The sequence below is a fragment of the Necator americanus genome, chromosome II, assembly GCF_031761385.1.
Source record: "Necator americanus strain Aroian chromosome II, whole genome shotgun sequence".
NCBI classification, from domain to species: Eukaryota; Metazoa; Nematoda; class Chromadorea; order Rhabditida; family Ancylostomatidae; genus Necator; species Necator americanus.
Window position 1 is genome coordinate 23,956,554 of NC_087372.1, and position 16,818 is coordinate 23,973,371.

Consider the following 16,818-nt stretch of genomic DNA (forward strand, 5'->3'; position numbering starts at 1 on the left):
TTAAGAAACAAGAGATAGCAGCACCTGCAACGAGGTTATCTAAAACAAGACGAGTTACAAAATAACGGATGAAATACCGTAGAGATTATTAGAAGTCGAACGTGAGCGAAATCCACATTTCGTAAGAAGGGATTCCAGGCTACAGTCTACGTCTTTATAACTGCTTTTCTATTCTTGTTTTTCTTCTTCTGTCTGCTAGCTACTTCCGAAACATCAGCAAACAATTTAATGTTTTGCGCCTCCTCTAGTTCCAACTGTAGCAACTCTAGTGCAGCAAGGTTGAAACCAGTGATATCCTGAAAATGTCTTCTGTATCATTTGTAATATTTAAAAATCACCGTGCCATTTTATGAGGATGAAGTTGCTTCTTTTGTATAGTGACTCGCCTTTGATGAGATTTCCAACAATACCATGCTTTTGTTTGTTAAATCGTGCAAGTAACTTCTCAATTCTGGTAAGGCATGTAAGAGGAAAATGCACGTTTTGCGAACCCACGTTACTCGTGATGTTCGATACAACGCATACTGTTCGATACCTGCTTATAATCTCGAATAAGAATTAGATCAGAATCAAGATTTTAAAGTCATTCCTACAACGCAGAAGCAAATTTTCAACCTTAAAATTTGGGAAAGGAAAAGGATAGTGGATTACCAAGAAAAACTGGACTGCTGAACTCATTTTACTTTAACGAGAATTTTAAAGCTTCTGTTACTGATCCTTCGTCAGAAATCTTAGAAAAGTCAAAGATTAGAAGCACTGAGTCATGTTTGTCTCTGTTGGTGAACTGATACATTTTGTATCAATGCATTATAATCTGCTTGATCCTGGTCTTGGACACTGATTTCAAATGGACGCTCTATTTTGGAACGTAGCCAAAATAAGAACCCATCATTATGCAGAAAGAAAACCTGCAAAGTGAACAACTGTGTGCAGTCTAAAAATACTAGAGACGGACATCATCATACATTTGACTGCTTCTTTTCTTTTTTTTCAAAATGAAGGCTATGAACAACGTTCGACAACTTTTCTCCTTCTCCTCATATTCTACTTGTGACGTACAGTTGTAATTACTCCTCTTATATACCGTGGAGAGATTTCAAGTGAAACATCACTGTGTGCCGCATTTTAAACCAGTTGTACAATGAGCACTTGCACCGGTTCTACAGCGAGGAATTATGGCAGGAACATTCATTTTGTTGGAACAGCCTCCCTTACAGTGTCGACATAAAGGATAAAGGATAAAGTGTCTGGCGCTAATCAATCCGCTTGCGATGCGCCACCACGTCCCCTTCAATTCAGTATCGTTTGAGTTTTACGAACGTGTAACTGGCCTGTACAGTGAGTTGCGGTGGCTAGCCCATGTATCAAGTCAGTGTTTTTAACCTCGCAGACAAGTTCGGTACCAATTTATCGACCCCGGAGAGATGAAAGGCTCGGTGAGCACTAGGGCGGATTCGAACCTCCGATCGATTGTGCAGGAAGCGGAACCTCTTACCGACTGCGCTACACCCGCCCAATTCGAAATGTCGTCATTTCAGAATGACGACATACTGAATGCAATCACAACCTCCTTCGTCCTGCGAAACTTAGAACACTTGGATGTACATTCACTGTTATCTGCCGTTATCAAAAGTGATCAACAAGCAACCTAGAGGCAAAAGAAGTGCGGAAGAGAATTAGAAAAAAAGAAACCTGAACAGAAAAAGGAGAGGAACGAGAAATAGAAAAGAAGATACTAAATTGAAATACGCGTAATGAAACTTGTTCGTAGCAACTTTTTAAAAAATCGAAAGAAGCAAAATCAGTGCAGACTATGAGTGCTTTCAGTCGACTTTTTCACTCCAAATTCACAACAAAGAGTTCGTGAGAACAAAAGTAATCTGACTGGAAAAACTTAACTAACCTAAACGCTAAACACTTAACTTATGGGTACAGATATATCTAAGTCAGGAGATACTAGCAGACACCTATGTAAGGCACCTAAGTTCGGTTGATCGATCCCCTTTTCCTTCCGTGTACTTCCCCCAAATAAACGAGTGTTGAGGTCATCCGCTCAGACACAAGTACTGGTGCCTGCATCTCTGTTGGCAAAGGTACTTCTGTTTGAGTCGATACTGTCTTGTGGAGAAGGTGGCGCGGAGGAGCAGATAGCACGGTCACTGAACTTAAACAGGGAGAGTGAAAATGGGTCTCCGCCTTGGAACGGATGTATAGCATCCGTTTCCGAGATTCAGTAAATTTCCATGTAATTCTCTAAGGCAAAATGTGAAGCTTCGATAGCCATTTCTAAACTAAGTTTAAGACTGCATCTTCTCCTGAACGGGCCACTTCTCGCTTTACGTTGCATAACCACTTCACCAACATTTCTGTTATTCGCAGACACTCACCCGAACTTCTTTGATTCCTTCCGGCATTTGCGAGCTAATCTTTCCTAATAATGGAAGCATCTCTGTGGAATTGATTACATGGTTTTGGTGTACTCTGAAAAAGACAAACTAACAATCCTTAAAAAAAGCAAGATTATAGAATTCAACTAACCAAAAAATAACAGAAATAGACGAAAGACATCACCTTATTAAGAAGATAGCTATTCGTACAGCAAACTCTACTCGGTAATGTTGTTGAACGCAGGAGGAAAGCGCTGTAAGAATGTCTGACACGTAGCTCAGTGGAACCATAAGCAAAGAACGTTCGATATTGCTGAACATTTAAGCTTAACTAAACATCTCGTCGCTGCAGGTGTGGAATATATGTGGAATTTGCACCTTGGTCTGCATCGTGAAATTACATCAACGATGAAGTGTTCGTAAGATTTGCTGTTGTATGCTGCCATGAGGGGATGCGGTTTGTGCTGAAGGGAAAACATAATCCCACCGACCCAGTATCAGGCATAGTAAACAACTGAGGGCAGAAATGATGAGAATATTCGCATACCTCTGCATTTTCCTTGGATTCTATTTTTTCATTCCGCACAATATCTACTGCCTCGATAATATTTTCAGCCTGAAATTCTCAGGAAAAGTGCAACAAAGTCGGGAGGGTCATACAAAGATAACGTCACTAAAAAAAGTACAAGATTTGTCATGATGAGGAAACAAGAAACACCCCTTTCTCGTTTAACATACCGAAATTACGCTCTGCGTACTCTTGACAGCTGCAAGGCCAGCTTCAGCATCGATCGCTTCACCAGAAACAACATCCTCCTCCTCAATCAGACGAGCTTCGTAGTTTTTCTCTCTGGAAAAAACAATGTCTAGAGCAAACTCTATCAAGATATGACATGCCGGTTATGATAATGCAGATCAATTTCTGAACAACTGAAGCCTATCTCGGAAGCAAAGAGCGTGAGCTTCTTAATAAAAAAGATAAGATATGTACTAGTACAAAAAATGAACAGGAGGAACGTGACCCTTGTTAATGTCCTGAATAAACTGAAGAAATTACTATGGCAAATCGAGGAAGCAGATTGCATTAAAGTAACATGAGTTTTGAAGCTCATGCTTTGCAATAAGGCAAATGAGCTGTAAAACACTCGGTAACAATAAGGTAGCTTGATGCAATTTCAAGTTCACACGTCGAAAGTGCAGAACAAACCTCACAAGCACGCAGTACAAGAAAACCGGTTTTGGAGACGAATGCACTCCGTGACAAAACATCGATTAGAGAAACAATACCTGCCTACTTCAACTCGGAAAAATCCGTCCCAGCGACTTTTGTCGTTGTTAGGACAGATTCTTTTTCGAGTTGAAGGACAACGCATTGCACCTAATAGTTTTGCAACAGTGGATATAATTCATCAGCAAACACGTGGCAGCTACAGCATCCACTCCTTATCTTAGTTCAAATATATTGAACAAACTTCATATTAGAAGTTGAAACAGGCATCATTCGTAGATATGCTAAACAACTTTCAAGGAATTCCAGAGCCTCACCTCTCCATTTCCTCTTCCTCCTGCACAACGATAATTTCTTCTGTTAATTCCCAGCAGCGGAGGGATTTGTCATGTGATGCAGAGAACTAAAGTGGCTGAACTTTAAACGAAGAATTTCGTTAACGCCAACAACAGCATTGAGTTAGTATGCAAATTAGAGTTTTGAAACTGAAATAAGCACATACCAGTGAACTGCCATTATCTGTTTGCGCCAAAGCCCGTACTTCAGCAGAATGTCGGTCCAGAACCTGAGTAAACATCAAACATCCATTTCTCGTCACCGAACTCATGAAGTTGAGCAGCTACCACTTACCTGTACACGACATAACTTCTTTGCGTCCCATTGCTTGATCTTGCCATCCCTCCCAGCTGACCAAACAAGCATTTCTTCGGATGGAGAGAAGAGGACGGCCGATACTCTTAAAAACTGCAGTTAAATCCGTGAAGTAATTGAACTTTGCCGGACATGAAATGAAGTAATGGAAGACAATCGCTAAGTAGGGCGCAGTTTACGTTACAAATTAAATAATCATATAAGAAGTAAGTAAACTTAGATGAACGTACACATCGTCGTGTGCGTAGAACGATTTGTGACAGTCACCGAAGTCCAGACCCCAGATTTTTATCGATTTGTCAGCCGAGCCAGTCACCACAAGTTTGCTATCCTGTAAAGAAGAATACCATAGGAATTTTCATCGGAGCAGTGAATGTAGGTGAAACCTACCGGGCTGACAGTAACGCATGTTACAGGAAGTGAATGACCATATAACGAAATAAAGAATTTCAACGTATCAGAGAAGTAAACACCAGCAGTGTTGTCCAACATACCAATCACAACAAACTAAAAAACATCCTTTGCATATACAATTGTCAACACTGCGTTAAATTGATGTGATGAAGAACCTTGCCATCAGGTGAAACGGCACAACAAAGACCTTCATCTGGGAGCTCAAGTATTCGAGTTTCTCGAAGAGAAAGGCGCTTACTTAACACAAAGTTGGAATTAGGGAGAAATATAAATTTAAAGAAAGCGACGAAAATAACAACTCACCGTGTACCTTCGGAGACCACTTCGTACGACCAAAATTTAGCTTTTTTGTCCGAGGAAACCGTGATGATACTCTATAAAGCAGATGTTACGTTTGCCGTATTCGAAGCAACACAAAGATTATGCACCTTGCCATTTGCTGTGTGCACAATTTCCCATATCGAACCATCGTGACCATTCCGCGATTCCAACAGTTCGCATGATGCCACATCCCACAAAAACAAACTGCCCGTCTGCCAAAAGAAGAAAAAATCAACCCCAATGTGGGTGATATGAAATTGACGCCGATAAAGACTTTTCCCAAGAGCACTTGGGAAAAGTCTTTATCGGCCACAAAGTTTAGACCTCCCACGCCCACAAACTTTAGACCTGACAAATATTTGCATTGTTAACATCTTGCGACAATAAAGCAGAATGAAAAAAACAAACCACAATGACTAAATAAACTAAATGACTAAATAGCTCCACTAAACTTCACAGTGCTTATCGTACCGTAATGCATTGTTACTCTGTCGTAATTTTGCAGATTAGATGATGACTAACAACTTGCTCGATAATGAAAGGAAAGAAGTATTATTTAATTCTTAGCTTTGATGCCGCATAAAAGTGAGCGGGTAAGGGGGAACGGTCAAGAGGTACCCGTATGATGTGCCGCCGCGTATCCCGGAGGCTAATGAGCGTCGTTAATTGCACCTCGCGTCTCCTGATACCGTCATAATCGCTACAGTAGCCTGATTGCTCCTCTTGTGCTACGTCTTCAAGACGCCCCGCCCACTCCGCCCTCCGCTCCCATTTCGCCGCGTCTACCGCTATTACGACGATTTTTTTTTTCGCCGCGCCCACAGCTTTTATAATGCGTTTTTAAAATCGAATAAAAAGGAAAGTACCTGGTATTAGATGTTGTTCGAAGGTCTACAAAAAGTGTGCTTGTAGGTTAATATAAAAGCAGGAAAGAATGAAATAGGTTTGTATAAGTGACATGCCATTTAGAAATGCGAGTGAAAAAGAAATTATCCTGTCTCGACTTGTTAGGTGAAAAACACTCATTCATCTCTGGGAGTGCAAGAGATGTTTCAAAAAATGTCCCACTGATCGGTGTTATGCTATCTTCTTTACCTTTTTTCCCTTTCTAAGGATTTCTTTTTGTTTATCTAGCTGGGTAAGACTGGCATCCAACGATTAACGAGGCGCGAATAATGCCTCGCAGACATACACTGTACCTAAAGGTATATCTCGAAAATACAAAGCTCTCTGTTCGCCACTAACACACCTAACCTCTCGTATTGATTCTATGTAGAGAATAGATAAAAATGAAGCGATAAAACGGTGTTGAAAGAAGTTTGAAGAACCATACAAAGTTCTATTATATAAAACTGTATAAAACGTACAAGTACTAAGTATTGAAGTACTTGAAAGACGCTCTATATAAACATTATATCTAAGTAAAAATTTTGAAAAGGCAAAATGTAGAGAGGAGTTTAAAGAATGTATACAAAGTAATAAGCGCATAAAGTTCCTGTTATTACAGCTGCTGCCGTTGAAAGTTGAACACGAATTCGTTGAATGGCATCGTGACATCACATACTTATGCACTGCTAGTTTATATAGAAAACTTAGGGCATGCAATGTGTTAAATTATGAGATCTGTGAAAATATATGCATGTTATTCTTTTTCCTGGAGCATCTTTTTGAGATAATTTTTACTTATGTAAAGTTACATTGGATAGAAGGATCCAATTCTTCTCTTTTATTCCCAATAATATGCGCTTGGTTTACTATATCCGTACATCAGAATTCGCTGCGACAATTCGTTTTTCACTCCCATTCCTTCAAAATTCACACTATCCACCGCTTCATCGCGACGCGAACGTCGCGCGGCGGTGATCAGAGAGCAATAGGGAGGCGGGGTGTAGGTGATCTCAGACGGTCGTGGAGGATGCCTAGCTGGTGGAGCGGCAGCCGTAATTACGCGGAGGAGCGCGGTGCTGAAGGGAGGACATGAGCGGTCAGCCGGTTTTCACGGGTACCTCTTGTCCCGCACCCAGCGGGTAAGTGGCTGAGCTCGTAAAAACTAATGTTCACACTAGAAATAAACTTGAATAAAGAGCAGTGATGTATCGAAAGTAAAGCTACATTTACATAAAGAACGACTCTGAAGAGACGACAGAAACCGAAATGCATACGTGAAGAGAGAAGGACGGGTGTTTGTAGAATACACACATCTCTTTAATATAAGCAACGTGGCAATTTTGAACAGGTGCAGTGACGTACCAAAAGGTGATGCAGAACTGTTGAGAAGAACGAAATTGAAGGAACGACAAAAAATGAAGCAAGGACAAAGCTTAACATGTCCTCACAACTGCGAATAGTAAGCAACAAAAGCCTGCGCCCAGGCTGCTCTGCTCTAATGTGGCCTGCCGTGACGCGGCCGCGGAAACAAAATATGCCGCCGTAGTATGTTTTAGTGGCTTGTCCTGTAACATGATGAAGTAGTGTGAGCGGCTGCCATAAATGTGGCGCGGTAGACATAGCAGTGGCGATTAGAATTAGATTCTCGCTTGATGCAATGGTGCTGCAGGGTAAGAGTCAGGCCTCGATCGCAGACGTTAGCTCTACATCGCAGTCGCTTATGCAAGTGCACCACGATTCAGATCGTTGCTATCCAGATGTATCAAATAGGTATTATTATCTCCATTACTTTGTTGACCAGTAGGAAACGTTCCAACGACTGAGTACTAAGTCCTCAAAAATGTAGTAGACAAACAAGTCATCATATCCCAAGAGTTTATTAGATAGTAGTTCCCACATATTTATTGCACCGTGTTTTCATTTCATCCTGGCACAGATGCAAAATTCTTTCCCCTAACCTTCTGTGGTCCCCATATAGCGCTCCCATTCACTCACGCACTCTCCCTTTCACTTCCCTTTTGTGCACTCCCCCCTACTTCGAAGAAGGAATTCAAAAAATATTTTCTTTTGCAAAATAGATAATGAGTATAACTTAGCAACAAGTATTTTGTTTCGATCAAGCTGCGATTTCCGACGTATCTGACAGTTACACTTCGAAATGTAGGGATAGATTCTAAGCTATATGCACACATCTGCATTCAGATGTCCGTCACATAATATAGCCCGTCATGTAAATCTAAAACCGAAAGGGCAAAAATGTCTACTGATGGTTTTTTGAACGCAGGACGCTAAAAGTAAAGTATGAAAAAAGAACTTGTGTACATATATTTCACGCTATCAGTATTACCTCCAAAAAGGTAACGCAAGTAGCAAGAAGATTCAGTGCGTTCAAAAATAAATGAAGCGGTTATTTGTTGTCTGAAGTGGCGAAAAACTACCGCATGCGATTTATTCCAAAACGAAAGTAGCCGTAGATAGAAAGCAATGCAGTGTCTGACCCTGTCAACACAACCTCTGCAACCTTCCTCTTGCTGGATGACAGTGCTTTACATACGCTGCCTTTCCAACACTTCCCTTAGAGGTATGTATACCTTTGTTCCAGCAATAACATGTCCACCTCCAGTCGCAAACAAAGCTGCGGTGACATCGGACATTTCTTCAGTATGTAGGCAGGCAACTGGACGAAGTGAATGTGCATTCCAGATTATGAGCTGAAATAATTGTAGACAAAAGAAGTACAACTCCACCAAATATGGCAAAAAAGTGGCCATTCGAGGACGGTAGAGGACCTGAGGAAAGCAGTGCTAACCGATAAGCTTTTACGAATTATCTTTGCATATATTCGTCTAACATCTGTCAGCACTGCTCTTCGTTATACAGCTTTTGGTCGAAAGGTAAATTTGAAAGATATAAACCTCGTTTCTAGCGAGCAGTCCAAATTATACTATTAAAAGCATGCATACGGAAAGCGCTTACCTCATTCCCTCCGCCAGAGAGAACTGCGTTGTTAGAACATGAAACCGACAACGCACGAATGTCATTACGATGGCCCAGCTACAAAAAGAAATCTATCGTGGGTGATTTTGGATATCAGCATCAACACCGAACATTTCCAAGAACACAAAATAAACTGCTAAAAACTTACGTGATCGGTTGTAGAAACACAATCAAACGAGACGGAGTTCGAAGAAAGATCGCATTTGAAATCTACGAGATGTACAGTGTTATTAGCCATGAGAGCAAAGAACTGAAAAAAGGCAAAACCTGTGTTATCATATTATTATAGCGTTAAACATCTGAGGCAAAACAAATATTTTATTTCCTACGGGTAAAACCCGAGAAACGCAGAAGTTCTATTTGAGCATTTTCGAGTATGAAAAAGCTAGAATTGCTTAGTACTTAGTAATTCGAAACAGAATTCAGAATTTATCAACATTTTGGATTTCCTCTATAACATTTACTATTAAATCTTCTTGCACTGCAATTTTGCTCATACGACATTATTGTGTTCGATAATGTCTTATGATGCAAAACTGCAATGTCCGATAGATTGACAGAAACTTGTCGGTATATTATTGTATTATTCATTAGAGCAACGATCGACTTAACTATTATAGACAATTTTCTCTCATGCATCGGATACCTCTTTTTCTACTTCAAGAAAAAAGGGTTTGGATAGGTCTATACAATTCTGCACTGAAACTGAAACTGTATGCAATGCAAAACGACTTGTCAACATCGCACTTCACTCGTTTCATCCTGATTGCTTTTCAGAAGTGAAAATAAACGAGTGATACACAGAGAATTCTGGAGAAAAGGCAAGGCATCACCTTTTCGAATTCGCTCACTTTAAATAATGAAAGAGCTGTTGGCAGCAGTTAAATACACTAGGCAAAGAATCACAGCGAGAAAGTTGAGTTAATTTTTGAATAATGGTACTCCTCAAACAGCTTTGGATATAACATTCAAAAAATTCCATCACTGCAACGTATACACACTGAGTTACATAAATCTACTTGTAGTTTTGTCAAACCACGCTATATTAAAGCTAGCTTTTGGCACTACGTACCGAATAGTTGGCAGTGCAACTTTGATCCATTCTGCATTTGGTAGTGAAGTCAACTCGCTTGGTTTTAGCGTGAGTACGGTACTCTCCAACCGAAGATATGATGGTAGTAACATCCTTTTTCACATGCTCTTCGGTAACTGTAGCAGATGTACCATCACTGAAATACGGCTCCAATAATGAGAAAACTCATCGAACAGAAATGCGAGCAGCTTAGAATCAGAGCCACTACTAGCTCACATATTCAATCACGGACTGGAAAAACCAAAGAAAATCAGGGGCTAGAGATTAACAAAAAAAAAAGTACAAGGGCCAATCAGAACAATTGGAACAGCTCCAATTAAAGGCCAATTTTTCATTTACAATTATTCAGGACAAGAGACAATTTCTTGACTCTTTTTCTGCCAATAAACCGTACGAAAATGAAAGCCAGTTAAATTAGACGGACCTTGCTGCCTTTCTCTTTGCACTTTTCAACTTTTTCGCTACTCGTTTGCTTGATTCCGCTTCTGTGAATATGCGGTATACATCCACAACCTTATCTGCTCCCTAAGTAGTGTACATTGGCAAATATTTCTCCTATTACGAAAAACAAAAAAAAAAGGAAACAGTGGAAACAAACGAACCAGGCATAGCAGAAAGCGCTCATCTGGTGAGAGTGCTAGCTGCAGCGCCCGTCCTTTGCACTGTCGTAGCAATCTACCGCGCAGGTTGACCCGCACGTAGCGCTAAATTTCACATATGAGAAAAATTAAGAGCAACAAGCCAGGAAATTAACACTGCTACGACTTCTCCACAAAAAGATAGGTTTAGGGGTGATGAGCACAAGTACATCACGAGAATGCGCGATCACAATCAGTTCCCTCTAGTGTCATGTATGCGAGCGTAGCGAGCGTTCCTCACGCCTTTGCTCAGAACAAGTAGGGGGAATTGAGCTTGGTCGTGTTCATACTCGTGATCTGCACCCCTACCTCTATCATTCCGTGAAGAGATTACAAAATCGTCAATTTCAACGTGTAATGCCTTCAAAGGAACTAAATGAAAAAACATACATTCGCCATGTCTTCTGTAACGTTGCCATCTAAGTGAAGCTGAGACAAAGCTTTTTTCTTCTCAGGTTCCTTATCTTGGCTAGTCGATGGTACTGAACCTTCACTTAACCAAGTCAACCCGTAAACCACAAGCTCGGCTTCTGCACTCGCCACTGCCATAAGAGTTTCGTTGTTGAAAATGCTAAAAGAGTATACCTGGAAAAAAGTAGCGTTTGAAAATATAGACAACACCATGAATTAGAGGTTACAAGAACATAGATAAAAAGTTCACCTCTGTTCGATTTTCAAAGAGTGTGTAGAAACAACTTTGACTCTTCAAACTCCAAAATTTGACAAAACAGTCTTTCGATCTTAACAAAGTAAAAGAATAGTGAAATAACCTGAAGAACTACAAAGGATAGCCAATGACAAGAAAAGAGTTGCCTTTTAAACAAACAAATGAGAATAAATAAATAAATAAAGTTAGTGACCGTCAAAAAGTTGAAGAATTCCAAAGACTAGTCATTCATCTAGCTAAGATTTGTTCACGAAGATTAACAACGTTTCGATATTTCATGCTTACTTTTGCCAAATTTTAGGCCGGAACAACGAATGGACAAGCGTATTTCTTCCTTACTTGTTTCACCGGGCCACAGATTTAAGGAGTTACCTTTACTAGCCGAGTACCATTTAAAAAGACTCATGAAGACTCACAACACGAATCCATTTGTTGGTTCAAGAAAAAGAAAAGAAATAAACCACTGCTACGTTCAAAATTATAATGCTTGTGGGGAAATTATGTTCTTACTCATTCCAATGACTTGGACGTCATTCAGTTGAAACTAACTTACGATGTTATTAAAAATTGGCCATTCTGTACAAATGTCAGGTGGGTTACAGGAGCCTTGTGCCCATTCAGACGAAAAAGACCGCTCTCTGACACAACATCCCACAATATAACTGCGCAATCCTGTGAAAAGAACTCAAAGAATCAAAAAGGTTCAAACGAAAAAAAGAAGTTAGAACACTAACCTTACCACCTGAGGCCAAAAGAAGACCATCGTCGCTGAACTCCAGAGAGTTAACGCCTTTTTTATGACCAGAAAAGGTGACAGAATTTGATTCTAGAAGATAAGTTTCAATGGAAAAGAACATCCATGGAAAATAAAGGACAGCTCGTACCATCAGATTTTCTATCGAATAACTGAATGATTCCATCTGCATATCCCACTGCCAACCATCGCCTGTCTTGACTGAGTTTTATGCACAATGCATCTCCCGTGGACTCCGATATTTCATCAACCTAAAACACGAAAGAAGAATAATTAATACAAAAAAGGGAGCTTTCTAAGATAAGATTAGTTAACATAGTTGATTTTACTACAGCAAATTAATAAAAAGGCATCGAGTCTCAGTTCGCTTTGACCCGACTATATCTTGGGAATAAAATATAAACAGGAAGACATTATCATGCATGCCTGTGCGAACTTATGAAAAGTATAAAATCATTGACTGTAATTAAAAACAATTATTCGTTCGAAAAACCGTGGAAGGAGTATGATCATACATGAGCAAAGGAAGTTGGATAGCCTTATTGCTTAGATAGCCCTTACGACAACCCAAAAAGTGGTCGTAAGGGCTATCTAAGCATGTTTCTTCAGGTCTTATTTATTAAACAAGGTTGGTTGATTTAGTAATTACTTTAGCTAACTTAAATGCATCACCCCACGAACCTGAGGTGGTACGGATTTCAGGTGGAGTGTTCGTATACGGGATAGTAGATTAAGGAGAGGGGGTAATTCCGTCCATTTCTTCCTAATTGCCGTTAAAAACGGCCCGGAAGATGCAGCGCCGCACAGAAAGATACGGTTTCGACTTCGGCTTCCGGTGCGCTATTTTCTACAACGAATTCGATTGGAGCGTATACGAATACTCTACCTGAAATCCGTACCACCTCCGATTCATGGGTGATGCCTTTAATTAATTTAGGTTGACTGTAACTGGCATTTGTATCATTTGAACTTCCAACGCGCATCTTCAGAGTTCGCGTTCGCCTACTTCCTGACTTAACGGGAATCTTCAAAGTTGGAGCACGTGTTTCCACAACAATCTACGATCAGCAACACCTTCGTCAGATTTTTCTTCGGACTTAGACGCAACCTTCGCCCACATAGTAATCAGAGTGAAATCACGAAGCGTCACCAAGTTATCAGCAGTCAGCTTTGCCGTAGACCAGATGATTCCCGATGATTCGGCCTTATATACGGTTATCTTCGAAAATATTTCGTTACCTCTAACCAACAGGAAGCCATTTCAAACGATTTTTTTTATGCCGGTAGACTTCCAGATAGTAGTTAAGGAAGCCCTTACTACCAATTTTGACGGAAAATGACAATTATTCAGTTAAAGAATTATGATTGACGTAACTACTAACCAACCAACAATATCTAATGGCTCAACACTTTCTGGGTTCCAACGCCCTCTCCCCAACTCGCTTTTCGTATCTGTACACCTTAACTGCAAACCTTTTCGCTCGTTCTCATGTTGTAGAAGCTAACATTTTCACATGCAGTAACAACACAAATCTTCTCATCAACCGCACAAATCTCGCCATTGGTGGAGCAGACGCAACCCGTAGTCCCGCTGTGGACGTACCGCAAATAGTCTTTGGTTATACCCATGCAATATCTGGAAGAAAAACCGAAAGAATGGCTAAAACATAATTTTGCTTCGAAGGATGGAGATTGAAAAAAAGGAACAGTAAAATAAATGAGCAAAAAATTAGCGAAACTGCAAGATTTACCATCTGCTTCCTCCTAGAACCTACTCAGAAACTAATCGAGATAATGTACGAATTAAAAGAGAAGATGAAGTGTTTTCCGATACTCTGCAGCAGCAATAATGGCAAACATCCGTGAGATAAGGACTGTCTTGTGCAATACACAAACTCTGCAATTGAAGAGGCGATCTTCGAAAACGCTTGCCGGCAGAGTTCACAGCGGTTCGGACGGAAAGAATCGTCGCTGGGCTGATGCCCCTTAGAAACGAGTGATGCCATGCTCGTATTAGCCACGAGGCCACGACAGTTGGCATTGATGCGTTCTGTGGGTCGACGAAAGACAAATCGCGCAGAAAGTTACGAAGGGAAACGAAATGGCACCTATCGAGTTGGGAAGAGTGCAGATAAGGTGGAGGTACTCTGGAAGTGAAATTATGTTCAGCTCAATGTTGACATAGTCCGGGGCAGGAGTGCAACTAAGACATGATGCTAGGATATCGAAATAATAAAGCTTCACCCGATGAGCTGATCATAATGCTATTAGTTTAGTATCTCTGCGCTCTTTCACCTCGGCAAGTACCGTTTTGTTACTCTTCGTCCCTCTCTTCGTCACTTTCTGCCCAGTTGTCTTCCGCGACTCAATGGTGGCTGTTAACTGATTTCTTTGCGCCTTTTTCAATTTCAGGAGCCGCTAGATCGCGCTCTTGTGAGTTCAGCAGGAGGCCTTACTTTGTAGAGCTTCCAGCTCTTTGTACTTCTCAACTTCTTTCCTATGTTTTGTGTAATAGAGTATGGTCGGCATTTGTTATAGTCGGAGTGATGAAGAAGCCCCAAATTTGGTCTAAGAAGAAGGCGAACTATGCATACAAAAAATCGAATTTCTCACCGAGCTTCATGACGTTTTGATCAAACTATATCTAAAGTTAGACGCGGCTGCAGTAGGCTCCGCCTCCTAGATCAGTGCTAATGGAATGAGACGTGAACTTCAAACAGCGGCTGATGACTACCTCTTTCCTCCATTGTTTCAAAAGAACAGGTTCAAACGAAGCTATGAAATGAGCGCTGTTCCGTGCTTTACGAACGGCCATGAAATAGAAGAGGAGACTATCGTAATAAACGATGAAACACGAACGAAAAGGGAGCATGATCTTCGGATTTGAAAGTAAGCTGAGGAATGACACTGGAACATGGATTTTTATGATAAAGACCCATGTCTTTGAGCTTTCGACGATTACTTAAGGTAACTATAGAGATTCCAAACTCTTGGATTTTCTTGCTTCTCTCCTCAGCTTTCTTCTCGTTCCGACTCTATTTTTTTGTCATTTCATTTCTTCCTCGGGATCATCTCTGTCTTATCTCGCCCTCATTTTTTTCATATTAAATCACAGCAATCAATCAAATAATACATGACGAGAACATTGGAGTTCAAAGAAGCACAACTCGCATAGAAAAACAGTCTTCTCAAATGTGAAGAAAAATTGGAGACCCACTTTGTCATCTCTTTTCGGCATACTGGAGAAAGTAAAAAAAAAGTTTGCTACAATAGATCGCGATGCATTTTGCTCAAATTTCGGAACCAAATTGTGGAAAAACTACGAATGAAGGCCAAAACGGTCCAAAACCGATTTAGCGTTTTTAGCCCTTACTTGGAATTGTAGCTCTCAATAAATTTGAATTGAACTGTTTTTGGACGTCGTTCTCAAGCTTTTTACCAAGTTTTTTTTTAAAGACTATGATCACCTTGATCGCCTTGACTCCCGTTGTTCTTCTAACTGGTCGAGCGGGCGCCAGTAATCCTTCCATTTGTCCCGATCGCGTGCCAGAGTAGCCCAATGATTTCTTCTTTCGCGTGGCACACGAAGAGCATCGTATTTTTCTTCGAAGGACTTTGTGAGGAAGAGTGACCATCGTGTCGGCGATCTTCCTGTAGTGCGCTTAATATCGCGGGGGAACCCAGTCGCTCAAGGCTCTGGTCCAACGGTTGTCGTTAAAGCGCATCACGTGTCCGGCCCACCTTATTTTGCAGTAGTAGGCGTAGGGCAGAACTTCGAATCCCGTCCCTCACTTGCGTGAAACGGGATACTCCTAGCATCACTCTTTCGATTGAGCGTTCAATGACGCTCACCGCATTTTCTTGCGAAGTGCCCAGGTTTCTGAAGCATAGGCCAAAGCAAGAAATACTGTGATGTTGAAAAGTGAGCACGGAGCCGTGTGTTCCTGGTGTCCTTCACTACATCCTCGATGCTCTTACACGCTGCCCAAGCCGCTCGTTTCCTCCTGTCCAGCTTGGAGGTCAGGTCGTTCATCATGTTCAGTTCCCGACCCAGATAAACGTAGCTGGTGCATTCGGATATGTTCGTTCCGTTGAGCGTGAGTGGGGCATCCGAGACCCATCCGTTCTGCATGAACATCGCCTTTTGTAGATTCAGCTGAAGACCGATGCATCCACATGTTTCGTCAAATTCGGTCAGCATTCGTTCCGCTTGGCTGATGTTAGCTGTTATCAGTACGATGTCATCAGCGAAGCGCAAATGGTGTAGCTGCCGACCATCAACCTTCACTTCCATGTCGTCCCATTCCAACTTTCGCATTGCGTTCTCTAAGGTGGCTGTGAATATTTTGGGTGAAATTGTATCACCCTGTCGGACCCCCTCTTCACATCAATGATGATATTCTTGTAGAATGACGAAATTCCGGCCGTGAAGTTACTGTACAACTCTCGAAGTACATTTCTGTACTGAGTAGGGACGCCTTGGTTGTCCAAACCTTCTATGAGCGCGTCCGTGTCAACTGAGTCGAAGGCCTTCTTTAAGTCGATGAAGGTGAGACAGAGCGGCATCTTGTACTCTCGTGATACCTCGATGAGTTTCGAAACAGTGTGAATGTGGTCAATCGTGCTGAATCCTTTTCGAAACCCTGCTTGCTCGCATGGCTGTTCTTCATCCAAGATTTTTTTCAATCTTATTAAGGATCACTCTTGCAAAGAGCTTGTAGATGACGGACAGTAAGCAGAGTGGGCGATAGTTGCCGATATCATGTGGACCTCCTTTCTT

General features: G+C 41.2%; 2 protein-coding genes across 3 annotated transcripts; both read right to left on the minus strand.

Annotated features, from left to right (window-relative positions):
* Positions 1 to 16,604, minus strand: RB195_019239 (uncharacterized protein; the record flags this gene model as incomplete). 2 transcript variants are annotated; one of them, XM_064187002.1, is made up of 31 exons in its annotated part: positions 1 to 24; positions 78 to 146; positions 204 to 296; positions 2,388 to 2,481; positions 2,572 to 2,700; positions 2,766 to 2,851; positions 2,935 to 3,003; positions 3,126 to 3,237; positions 3,933 to 4,018; positions 4,118 to 4,180; positions 4,246 to 4,351; positions 4,497 to 4,597; positions 4,657 to 4,773; positions 4,836 to 4,917; positions 4,984 to 5,054; positions 5,109 to 5,213; positions 8,481 to 8,600; positions 8,866 to 8,943; positions 9,035 to 9,136; positions 9,959 to 10,115; positions 10,404 to 10,504; positions 10,582 to 10,683; positions 11,008 to 11,202; positions 11,279 to 11,357; positions 11,838 to 11,956; positions 12,019 to 12,110; positions 12,169 to 12,289; positions 13,512 to 13,674; positions 15,506 to 15,689; positions 15,891 to 16,418; positions 16,475 to 16,604. In XM_064187002.1, 31 exons carry the CDS (start codon positions 16,602 to 16,604, stop codon positions 1 to 3), a joined length of 3,678 nt encoding a protein of 1,225 aa, XP_064042882.1. The 2 variants fall into 2 exon arrangements, with proteins under 2 accessions (XP_064042882.1, XP_064042883.1); XM_064187001.1 differs by lacking the exons at positions 1 to 24; positions 78 to 146; positions 15,506 to 15,689; positions 15,891 to 16,418; positions 16,475 to 16,604 and having other exon boundaries at positions 147 to 296; positions 13,512 to 13,667.
* RB195_019240 (uncharacterized protein) lies at positions 15,877 to 16,356 on the minus strand (the record flags this gene model as incomplete). The annotated part of the gene is made up of 1 exon (XM_064187003.1): positions 15,877 to 16,356. One exon carries the CDS (start codon positions 16,354 to 16,356, stop codon positions 15,877 to 15,879), a length of 480 nt encoding a protein of 159 aa, XP_064042884.1.
* Positions 16,605 to 16,818: the final 214 nt, after the last annotated feature.